Source organism: Argopecten irradians, chromosome 9, assembly GCF_041381155.1.
Source record: "Argopecten irradians isolate NY chromosome 9, Ai_NY, whole genome shotgun sequence".
Taxonomy (NCBI): domain Eukaryota; kingdom Metazoa; phylum Mollusca; class Bivalvia; order Pectinida; family Pectinidae; genus Argopecten; species Argopecten irradians.
The window spans coordinates 13,261,675-13,274,461 of NC_091142.1; the positions used below are offsets into that span (position 1 = coordinate 13,261,675).

A 12,787-nucleotide genomic window follows, 5' to 3' on the forward strand; every position below is an offset into this window, starting at 1 on the left:
GTGCCTATAATAGCTCACCATGTTTGTGCGAGATTTTTGTAAATTTGTTAAAGTTATGTTTAAAAAAGTTAGTTATAATATTTGTCCTCTATTAATGTTGCATTTGTTGAATTATGTAATCATGTTTCTCTACAAAATGCATTTTGTAAAGAGACAAATAATAAAGTTGAAAGTCTGTGGCCCAATTGTATTATTTATGAGCAATGGTTTGGTATCTGCGACCATGTGATGACAAAGACGGCCGTGGGGACCGAGTGGGGAAGATTTACTGACATTGTCACATGGATAAACATAATGATTATACCGGTTATTGTCACATGGATGAATTTTTAATTATAATACTGGTTATTGTCACATGTATAATGTTTCAATGATAACACCGCTTATTGTCACATGGATTAACATAATAATAAAACCGGTTATTGTCACATAGATATACATAAAGATAATACCGGTTATTGTCACATAGATATACATAAAGATAATACCGGTTATTGTCACATAGATATACATAAAGATAATACCGGTTATTGTCACATAGATATACATAAAGATAATACCGGTTATTGTCACATAGATATACATAAAGATAATACCGGTTATTGTCACATAGATATACATAAAGATAATACCGGTTATTGTCACATAGATATACATAAAGATAATACCGGTTATTGTCACATAGATATACATAAAGATAATACCGGTTATTGTCACATAGATATACATAAAGATAATACCGGTTATTGTCACATAGATATACATAAAGATAATACCGGTTATTGTCACATAGATATACATAAAGATACTACTGGTTATTATCATAAGAATAAACATAATGATGATACCGAATATTGTCACATGGATGATGCTTTTATGATTATACCGGTTATTGTCACATGGATAAACATAATGATTATACCGGTTATTGTCACATGGATGTTGTTTCACGCGATTTAATTGCTTTTATCATGAAATATTAAGAAATAGTTGGCTCTCATTTTGCTTGAATCGCGAAAAAAACCCGACCGGCTATACGATAAATATGATTTAAAATCCTGGCAAATATGAATAGTGTATATCCGATTATGAAACCTTTCATTTGAGAAAAGTGTACATCATGACATCCATTTATGAAATAGTCCTGATGTTATATTGACAAAAAAAAAATATATCGAAATCCAGTTATGAAATTGGTCGTCATGTTTAGTTTGTTAAAGTTGCTCCCCTTTACCTGCTATTGTCACTATCCATTCAAACATATTAACTATTGCAATCGGGAACAATATAGAATGAATTAACTGCGTTTGTTTTATCAAATAGCATGGGATAAATAGATTATTTTTACTGTGACTGTTAGTTTGTTACCGCACCAAACCTCTCTGAGTGCTTCAGTTAAATCCAAATTAAAATCAAAATGTCTGTGTATCGACTTAAATTGTTAAATATCTCTGATTGATCAAGGCATACAATAAATGTATCGATAGTTCGATGTATGGTCAGAATTCGCTCTTGAAACATCGTATGCTTGGCATGTAAAAAGTTATTCTGAAGTTGTCCTGATCATTTCACGATTATATATAATTATGTATTTATATTAACTTCCTTTTGATAAAATATTTCATTCATGAATATTACAAACTAATGCAAAGAAAAATGATTTAGTGTTCGATCAGGAAAGTGAAACCCACGAAATGCTTGAAATTATCCAGTCACAAATTTAACTTGAAATGAACATTAAGAAATTCAAGGTCGGTATAAATATAGAATTCCAGGTGAAAAAATGATAATATGTTATCAGAAAAGGACCGCGTAATCAGTGGTGCTACATATGTCGCGTTAGTACTGAAGATAAGGGATACGATAAGGCCGCCAACACGGATTCATGATAAGTCGTGTCATTACGCTCGGTCCTAGCAAGATGAAAGTCCTCATAGCTCTCATCAGCCTGGCGGTTTCAGCGCAAGGTAATACGAATATACATTAAAAGTTATAGAATAGAGACCTTCTAATTAGATTAAGCCAATATTTTCCTATCATAAGCACGTTTGGCTTCTATCGGAACACATATTCGATAAGCTGTAGTAACAACTTAAACTATTCGCTAGATGCTAAACGTGCCTATAATAGCTCACCATGTTTGTGCGAGATTTTTGTAAATTTGTTAAAGTTGTGTTTAAAAAAGTTAGTTATAATATTTGTCCTCTATTAATGTTGCATTTGTTGAATTATGTAATCATGTTTCTCTACAAAATGCATTTTGTAAAGAGACAAATAATAAAGTTGAAAGTCTGTGGCCCAATTGTATTATTTATGAGCAATGGTTTGGTATCTGCGACCATGTGATGACAAAGACGGCCGTGGAAACCGAGTGGGGAAGATTTACTGACATATCACCTCAAGTATCAAACTTTTGGGTTGCGAGATTGAAACCCACGTAGGCAGCATTCGCGTACTAACAGTAGGTCGGTGATTTTCTGGTTCTCCGAGTTTCCTCTACCTCCTATCATGGCTCGTACTTAAATGACCTTCGTTGTTATGGCGATTTCTAGGTCTGTCATTGAAAGGTACTGATAACCAAATTTCTTCCACGATCTCATGGAACACGTAAGACGCTCAAGTAATGGCAAGCGATAACTCACGGTTAAGAACATTCGATATATAATTTTCAATAAGTGTCAAATGAACTCCCAGTCCATCCTTCAGGCCTTGTGAAGGACATTTTGAGTGTGGGGTAAAGTTACTATTCTCCCGTATGTTTTCCGCAATCGGAACAAAGAGATATAAGTGGAAAAAATGTTGTTCACCTGATGTTTTTAGTTCTTTTTTGTCTTCTGATTGAAGTATAGGTCAATGTTCTCAAACGAAGTTTGACCGCCTAAAATATCTAAATTATAAATTAATAAACAGAAAAAGGTATATGCCATTATTTTTCGGAACACCTATTGTAAAAACAAACTTTAGTTACTGGTAATAGTTCACGCATCATTTTTAAATCATCAGTCTAAATGATATAGCATGTTGTTTTTATTACAAAGCCTTTCTGGATATAGACACTCATGGCCAGTTTTGCCTCGCGTGCTGTGGTCCAAAAAGTCACGGATGTTGCAACATGTGTGGACTAACCGACCTGAGTTCCTTTAACGTTCAAGGCAAGTAATATATACCTCTATGGGAATACTATGGTGTGTTTTAATTGTTTATCATGTGGTTAGAATGTGATCATTAACAATTGTGTAATAAATCTTTTTTAACTATAATAGTGTTCCTGATATGTACTACTTTGCTGTAACCAAACCAAAAGATTCTAACTTTCATTTCACATTACATCCATTATTTATTTCAAAGATTATCATTACATTATTCCATCACCTTGTTAGCATCACCCTCGATACCACAGGGGTTAAGATCACTTACGATCTCTACACCCCTGGACTACCTCATAGTAAAATTGGTAGCAGCTCCGTGGAAAAAGCTGAACCAATCACAGGCTTGCAAAGATTTCTTTTCAAGACTATAAAGAGAGAGCGCGCCCAACAACATCACAGCTAACCACAGTGTACCATGATACTGCTATTATTACCTGTTATTACCTGTTCCATTGCCTCCAGTTTTACTATGAGATAGTTCAGGGGTGGATATAGCGTCAGTAATGGTAACCCCTGAGTATCGAGGATGTGTTGGCATATAATCACATTACGTCTGCCCCGCTGAATCAAGATAGATATGAAATTAATTTATTTTCCGTTTCACTTATAGAGCCAGTGATGTCAAAAAGAAAAGTGTTGTCAACAAAGAGTTTCATTGACGATCTAAACAACGGACTCAACAACTTGGTTCCGGACTTTTCCGGACCTGACTCGGGATGTTTCGATTGCTGTGGACAGCATCCTTGTTGTGGTGACTGTGGTATTGATCAAAGTATCTTTAACCACCGTGAGTATGCCTAAGTCAATCTTATAGTATACATAATATTTTGGGAGTACATATTATTTCTAAAAGTAAATATTTTGATTTAAAAATGCTCCACCGTTGACAAATGGCATTTTTTCACTATCAAAAACAGCTGCAGACGATTTAGTATTTTTCTTCAGTTACAAAAGTTACTCATTTTACACCATTACCACCATTGAAAAGTTTGAGCTTCAAATTTTACATGTAGATGCCAAAAAAGACAGTCGACTTTTCATATTTACATTATTTTCTCATTTTCGGTTCAATTTTCTAAAGGTTTTAAGAGTTTTAAGATTAGAAAAAAACAGTTATTTACGATATTAATTATACTTCATTCGGTGGAACATCCATTTCGACAGTGATCAGTTGACGTTACTATGTTGACATTAGTGACGTCATAATGGTCAGGTTTTGGACGTCATGTATATTCTAATAGGCGTCTTTGTGACTTTTGATCACGATGGTATTCACCATTACAACAGATACCTAGTAATAGACATTCTTCAATACATCAAAAAAGGTATTCCTCTTAATCCTGAAGCTATCCGGGTAGAATACATATTTGTTTTCAATTATCAACAAATTTATGAGCAAAAGTTAAAAATACAAAAATGATTAATCGCATCCTGAAAAAAATTCCGTGGCACTATATCCTATATGAAATTAAGAAATGATTGCGCATGCACCAGAGGCAAAATAAATTCTTCTGTATTATATTTTATGTTAAATAGACACATTTACATTTCCGTTTTCTCTTTACTATATAACCTTACCAACCACGAAATCGTTTACACTTGTGTAAACGCAGTGGTTGCCGCGCAAGAATACACACGCTGGAACACTGACTTCCGCAAGTAGTGTGAATGCGCATCCGGTTAGACCTACTGTATCTGTATAAACAAACTTCAATATATTGCATGTATGAATGTAATGTAAATCTTAAATTACATTTCAGCAAATGAAAAAATTAACAAATATTGTGTAAATGGAGGAAAAACGAAAAAGTTAATATGGAACTATATTTCGTGTACTCTCTGAATTTGACAACATTTCTCGCCAAATTGAAGCCAGCTGTTCCGGGATCAACTGCGGTGGAGCATCTTTATAAGTAAATAAATAAAATATGCAGGAAATACATTGGGACCCGGTTATATTGAAGTCCATGAGGAATGGAAAATATCTTCCAATAATCCAAATTTTAATTGTACCTAGGAGAAAGACTATGGCTATGTGTGAGCAAGGATGATTACAATACGCTTCAAATTAAGCAGTAGTATTTCAATAATAACTCAATACTGCAATATAACGGATTTCACATTAAGCTGATTTCGCGGTAATACATTTTTCTAATAAACTGGTTCCAATCCAATTTGCAGATGTGGAGTAATACATCCTAGAAAAACTGAATACGCTCTTACACTATCGTATACGTATTTACCGTTTTCATAATCGTGATCTAATCTCAAAAGTTAGTTTCTCTAATAAAAGATGCTCGCGGTTCGGATACAGTTATAGCTTATTCATTGCATCCGCCTAGCGGAGAAAGGTATTCTTTACATTACACGCGGACCATAGTGATACTAACTTCTGTAACATTCAGAAGCGCATATTTATTACCTATATTTACGCAAGTTTTAAATGAAGTCTTGGACTAAATCGCCTCTTTGATATTGATAAAAAATAGAACAGTAGTGTTCATAATCAATGTAAAGGGATTAAAAGACAAAACAAAACTTTCATTGATTCAGATTACCCCGATATCAGCAGTATCATCGGGCACCAAGGCAGCACAGCGGAACCACAGTCGCCAGAGAAAGGGACTTACCAAACCGGAAGTGAACATGACGTCCTAACTGGGGGTCTATCGCCGGTCTTCCACGGGCCAATCCACCCCATGGACTTACAACTAGAGCATGCGTACTACGAGAACAATGGCAACTAAAGTTTTTGTTGTTCCCCAAAACGTGAAATAATGATGTACATGTGAAACATTCAAAAATAGCGAATAAAATGGCTTGTAACATAATTTATACAAATTAATCCTTGTATGTAGAAGGATGTTAATGAAATTAGCTCAGGGAACTATAACGCATACATACTTTAATGTAAAATACATTAAAGACTCACAACACATGTCTGAAACGGGTTTTACAATGTAAGTTTTGAAAATGCAATGTAAAACTAGAATAATGATTTTGTAGAGTAAAAGTTATTAGCTTACCGTTAAAACTACACTTATCATCACCTATAAGAGAACAATTTGAGTAACACAAATTAAATGTTAGTTTTCACACCGCGGTCGTCTTATTTTTCCCATCGTTGTCTTAATTACCGCGCTTTAGTTGAGTATTACTGCGCCAGATGGCAAAACAGTGAATTAATCTTTATTGTTAACATAGATTGTACAGGGAATATAGCATTTATTTGGTATTGTATCCACTCAGATCATCATATCATTGTTCTTATGTTGTTATTGTTTTAAAGAAACTTTAGATTTAAAGGGAAGATCATATGATAAAACATAGTTTTAAACTATGCTGTATTTTATCAAAATTGTTAATAAAATTGTTCGTGATCACGATCTAGATACTGTAATTCTTTTTTTAGTGTCGTTCACTCTGAAATAATGGCCGGAACCGGAGTCTGAGATCGAAATCCCGACTTTTATTTATTTATTTTTTTTTTTTTTGTAGAAAAGTGGGGAAAAATTAGGGTCGGGGTTAAAAAATTAGGGTCGGTCGGCTAACCCTAAACAGACATATTATTTTTAGGCCTTATTCAATTTAGATTTTCGAATCTTTAAGACTAAGATTCCAGGAATCTATAATCATTCAATAAATTTGATTAGAATAAACAAATCGAAATCGAAAACTTGAAACGTGTAGCATTCTTCTCAATCTTACGGGTAATATACATATATATATCGCAAAAGGGGAAAATGTTTTGTTTTTTTTTTAACTTTTTTATAGATATAGTAGAAAATAATCCAGTTGATTTCCTGTGTAATCTATATCAACAATGAATATTCATTTCGTTATTTTGTCTTCTGGTACAATGATATGTAGCGATAATTCTGACGACCGCGAGAAACATAAGACTTGGCAAAATATTTCATTCGGGTTGAGATATACCCTGCATGTTCACTTGACAGACCCATGTAAGATTCCATTAATCTCTGTAAGTAATATGATTATATCTTAATAATCATTTCATATGATATATCTGACCAGACTTGTTTATGCCAAGTCTGTTGCCCAATCCGTTTGGATTTATTTAATAAGAAAGAATGAAATGAATTACCAAGACAAATTTATCTTAAAGTGAACAGTCGGGCAAGGATGGCTAAAGTTGGTAAACATGGTGTGAATGTATCCAGAATTATTTCTTATGAAATAGAAAAATAAAATCTCTCGTCAAAATCTGTCTGTCTTAAAGTATGGGAATTCTAAAACGTCCTCCCGGCTCACTATGTCTGTGGTTACATTTCCATGTAGCCTCGCTTTCAATGCTTTCAAATTTTCTTTACTTTAATGGTTAGAACTGGGAAACGTAAGCAGAACTTGACCGTCCTATTAATACATGAGAACTTTTGGAAGGCCAATGAACGCATTTAGACTGGTTTTCTTTGCCCGACTATTCACCCCCATTTTAAGATCATTCTGTACATTTTAACAAGAGTTATCTCCCTGTGTACATGTGTAAAACCAAGAACAAGGAAGCTGTTACTCATTCACCCCTGAATACAAATTTCGACTCTTCCAAATCAAAGAATAGGCCATTTCATTATGAAAGTTCGGGATTGAATGAGTTAAAGAAGTCGTTGCTGGATTTAAAATTACGAGTTCATATCTAGGACAGGCTGTCAAACAAATCTTTGAGGTCAAAGTTCGCGTCACGATTCTCGATTGGTTCACAACGATTGGTCACCAAAGGCTGTGAAATATCAGATTAATTCCGGTGTGTGTCGATGAATGAACTAACTATTCTTACGGTATGCCCTCGCGAACAATGATTTGACATCATTTTTACAGACCAAAATATCATTTAATCATTTTTAATATGCTTATCAGTTCGTTATATACTTTCAATTCAATTCTTTATTCATTTCGGGCATAATTGCCAATTCGTTTTTACAAATAACAAAATATATTCAAAAGTCAATTGCCATAGTATTATACATGCTAGACATTATATTATTCTAACTTTTTTTACCCAACTTTTGAAGTTAAAATATAATCTAAGAACCTAAAAACTTAAAATAAAGATGACTTATGCAAGAAATCATTTTTGATAATGTTCTTCCTAGTTCAGAACATTTTTTTAATGAAATTTGACCTCAATATTTCGCCTTCCATACAAATTACACGGTCTATTATTTCTAACCTCTATCAATGTGCTATTTCTTCCTGCTTCGTCAGTGATATATATATCGTCCCAATGGAAGCGGTAATGAATGGATTTAACTTTAAATTAGAAAATCGTGTCACAGCAAAGAAACAGGGGGAAGCTTATGAATATATAAGACTTTACAACATATATGCGTCCTCGGAAGATATACTTACATGTATATAGCGTTTTAAATTTGAGGGGGCCATATTTTGTGAGTTCCTTAATGGGGCATATTTGCGGGGGTTAAATTTCACGGTACACCGAGTTACTGTTTTTATTAGGACACTGTACTTTTACAATTAATTTTGATGTATGATACTACTCATACAATATATTGTCAATCAGCGTTATATGTTCACTGTCTCAGCTACCTCTCTCGACACAATAGGCTTTTATTATATCTTTATTACGTGAGTGACTTTCCAAATATTTCGCTGGTGTTTCAAATTCGAAGATTTCAGTAAAAACGTGAAAACAGAGAAAAGATCCCCAATCCCTATCAAATTTATCCGCTATACACTATGTTGGATTTGAATTAAATAACTCATGAACAGTTTTGCACCTAGTTAAATTAATGGATTGTGTGCATGCATATTAAGAATAGAAATATTATTGTACACCGATTTATTTTCATTTTTTCATCCTATATTTCACGAATTTCGCGCAAATAAGAAATCGCCGCGAAAAAAGGTTCGATACAGGTAGAACCATAAAAGAATAGATTGCAAAACTAAATCGTCGTGAAACTCTTGAACTGCCTTCAAATTTGCTATGACATATTCCAGAGGTGGATATTACGACAGAGATATTTGTCCATGGAGTATCGACATAATAAACCGTCAAATACTATAGAATTAAGTAGGAAATTGTACCGCTAACGGCATAGTTTCTGAAGTTAAGACTCATTTCATACCATGTGAACTTAACACTAATTTAAGATCCTACATTTACAGGATAATGATAAATAGAAATAAATATGCAATATTGAATGGTGGTATAGGTAGACGTGGTTTGAGAAGAGATAACGTTTAAGTTTGAAATTGTTAATTTAAAATGGAAAACAAATACAGCATATAAAAACTGACCTAGTTGATAACAGCTGCAATATTGTAGCTCAAAAAACTTTTAGACAGATAACGGTGTCGTCTTCAGAGCTACAATTGGTGCCTATTACTGCTTATGGAGAAAAGCAATGTTTGTGCAAACCATTATTAAAACGTATGTATGCATTTTATCTTACTTGTTTTGATATCACTTACCTAATAGGCAATAAAACTGAACCGTATAAAATATCAAAATCACAGCGAGACAATTTTACATATAAATATAATCGTCATTTCGAAAGAAAATAATACGGCATATCTGCAAATTATGAATTTGACGCCTTTTCAGTAGTAAAGTAGATGTTAAGAATATCGTTATATTTCTTATGAACAAAATATATAGATGCATGTATATGCTTAAAATAATTGGAAACCTATAACAGAGTATAGAAAACTACCCGAGTGATTTTCTGAGGCAATGCTCCACTACGACGTATAGAGACACATTATACAAAATGTATATTAAATATGATTTTTTTTTTATCAAAAAGTTCTTGCTGTTGATATTACGATGAATGATAAGGAGGGAATATACATATATTTCACATTAATCGAACAATAATCATATTACATATTTTTAACAGATTTGTTTCTAAGGTAGGCTTCCGTCATATACTTACTTCCTTATCGTTACAAATTATTTCACAACATAGGAGAAAATTTACACACATATGGGTTAATCTTTCATGGTTCAGTGTGTTTATACGGGGACCAAATCGTCAATAGGATAGGTTTGTTAAGGTTTATGCATGTATAATCACCCATCGTGATACAATTCGCCATGATAAACTTCGGTTGTCATGGTTACTATTCAACCAAGCCATCCGATACAAACTTTATAAAACATAAAACAATTTTTTTATATGAACGGTTGGTAATTACTTAAGACAGTTGTTTTTGTGTCGAAAAATCAGGAATATGGCATTGTTTTTCTCTAAATGTTAACAAAAATGATTTACATCAAACAAATGTATTTTTAGGACGAAATATGTGATATCAAAGAATGATATATACTCATTTACGTTGTTTTCATTGTTATAAGCCGATAAATATACTGCGTTACAATAACACGTACATGTATAACTATTATATATTCTACTGAATTGAACAGGAAGTTACAACTCTATACTCGTGTATATAATAACAGTTATGATTGTTGTTTCTGAACAACAGGGTATAAGGGAGTATTTGTACTTGCTTTATAATGGTGTATGATAGTAACAATATCATATATCATTTTTTATTAGATTAGCTAGATAAGATAAGATAATTTATTAACGACTCACCTTCAAAGATTTACAATCACATAATCCGCCTAATATCCAGTGACATCACCCATGTAATATATGTTTGCATATGTCAGTAGTGTTACAGTAATATAACATTAAGTACTTTTCTTTTGCTGAAGATTTATTGTGACGTCTTACGACAGTAAACGATGACGTGACGTCAGAGTTCGATGGCGTCTTGACAAAATGGCGGCCTCCGCTGGATTTTACAACATATTTTGATATAAGATTCTTTGAAATGTAGGTTGTTGTATATATGTGATAAAAAGTGTCTGAAGTTTGTGTTCATTTTATATGATATTATATGAAATTTGTGTTTGTTTTCGAAAATAAAAACTTCTTAAACTCGTTACATCATATTTCATGAAATGCATTTACGATTCTATATAATCATCATGTTATATATGTATTAACGTAAACAAACAGTCACTTATTACCAAAATTGAGTATGTTCTCTAAAAACTTCTTAAAAAGTCGTTACATCAAATATCATGAAATAAACACTCATTTACGCGTCTATAAAAGTATTGTGTTATATATGTATTAACGTAAACATACAGTCACTAATTAACGGTAACACTTTTATTTGCATATTTAGTCTTACTAACATACACACGAATTCTTTGTTTAGATTGGCATGTTTTCACTCAATTAACAAGATTTTGTGAACATACAATTTTTCTAATACGTTTTGGATACTGGAGTATTGCAGAAAGCAGTGCTGCAACAAACAAAAATCCTGACGCAGGTTAAAATAAGAGTAATTTTTAATAGCAATATGACAAATTGATTTCTTAAAATATCAAAACAAAATTGACAATAAAACAATGCCCTTTAAATATGCGCACCAGTCACAACATATATGAATAACGATTAATATCTCAATGATTCTACTTTGATCTTCTAGAGCAATTTACGAGGGACAGACATGCAAACCTGTCTTGACACAATAATATGATAAAAATATATAACCTCAAAAATCAAATGAAAGTCAAAGAGTATACTTGACATATGACATTTAAATTTGTTTTCTCTTACATGAATTTGATTGGTTTAAGTAGGCATACCATTCAATTATCTTATAACATAATATCGCTGTATACACGTCCATTCTGAGACCCGTCTATCTAATATGAACTTTTATCATTTATTCAATAGAGGCATACCATTGAATTATTTTGTAGCATTTCCTTACTGGACGGGCGTCCATTGAGAGGTCCAATTATTTCACGGGTTGGCTCTATCTCCTTCCGGGTACCCGGTATGTACAGGTATTACTATCGACCCAGCAGGTCGCAAACAGCTACAACCAGCACTTATCCTTTGTGTAGTCCGTGCGTACCGATAACTTCCGTTCTCATAACATCCAGTTTTACGCATAACACTTGCGTAGTAATATACCTCAGAACACACGGGTAACGTTGAAGTGTCTGCTTCGCAACCATGGCAACTAGATTGAATGCATTTCGCCTCGAATATCACCCGTGGTATTCTTTCGGGATCCTCGTTTCGTACATAGCTCCACGGACAGACGGCTCTAAGGCGGTCCTCCATGAACGCTGGACCTCGAGGGTCTACCAACTCGGGAGTTCTCGTCACTGTACCTTCTGTCACAGCTGTCGGGTAGTGAATGCTGATCATCGTCATGGTTTCATCCGTCAGGTCTGAGAACTGTTTTGTGAACACTGGTGGTGGTGTTTGTGAATCACATGGAGTTTGTCCAGGTATATAAGTAGACTGGCATCCAAGCGTGACGATTAAAAGGAAAAAAGATATATCGGTGACCTGAAGGAACACAAAACATATGTATCAAGTATTAGGTTATGAAATGTGAAAAAATAAAGAAAAAAAAGATTTGGAAAAACCCAAATAGGACCTATCCTTAACTTTCTTAATAAAGTATTTATTGATTAATTTGACATATAAATGATATTTCAATAAAAATGGCTTTGGCTACTAAGTGTACAGACATAAAAGAAAGTTCAAAATAACCGTACCATGTTAGGAAACACTATCACCTTAACTTAAACGTTACTCGTCTGATAAATGATA

The 12,787-nt window shown here is 33.3% G+C and overlaps 2 protein-coding genes across 2 annotated transcripts; one reads left to right on the plus strand and one right to left on the minus strand.

Annotated features, from left to right (window-relative positions):
* The first annotated feature begins 1,817 nt into the window (after positions 1 to 1,817).
* Positions 1,818 to 5,980, plus strand: LOC138331526 (uncharacterized). The gene is made up of 4 exons (XM_069279213.1): positions 1,818 to 1,967; positions 3,039 to 3,152; positions 3,760 to 3,936; positions 5,703 to 5,980. Exons 1-4 carry the CDS (start codon positions 1,886 to 1,888, stop codon positions 5,894 to 5,896), a joined length of 567 nt encoding a protein of 188 aa, XP_069135314.1. The 5' UTR covers positions 1,818 to 1,885; the 3' UTR covers positions 5,897 to 5,980.
* Positions 5,981 to 11,962: 5,982 nt separating this feature from the next.
* On the minus strand, positions 11,963 to 12,382 carry LOC138330540 (interleukin 17-like protein). The gene has a single exon (XM_069278105.1). It carries the CDS (start codon positions 12,380 to 12,382, stop codon positions 11,963 to 11,965), a length of 420 nt encoding a protein of 139 aa, XP_069134206.1.
* Between the last annotated feature and the right edge of the window lie 405 nt (positions 12,383 to 12,787).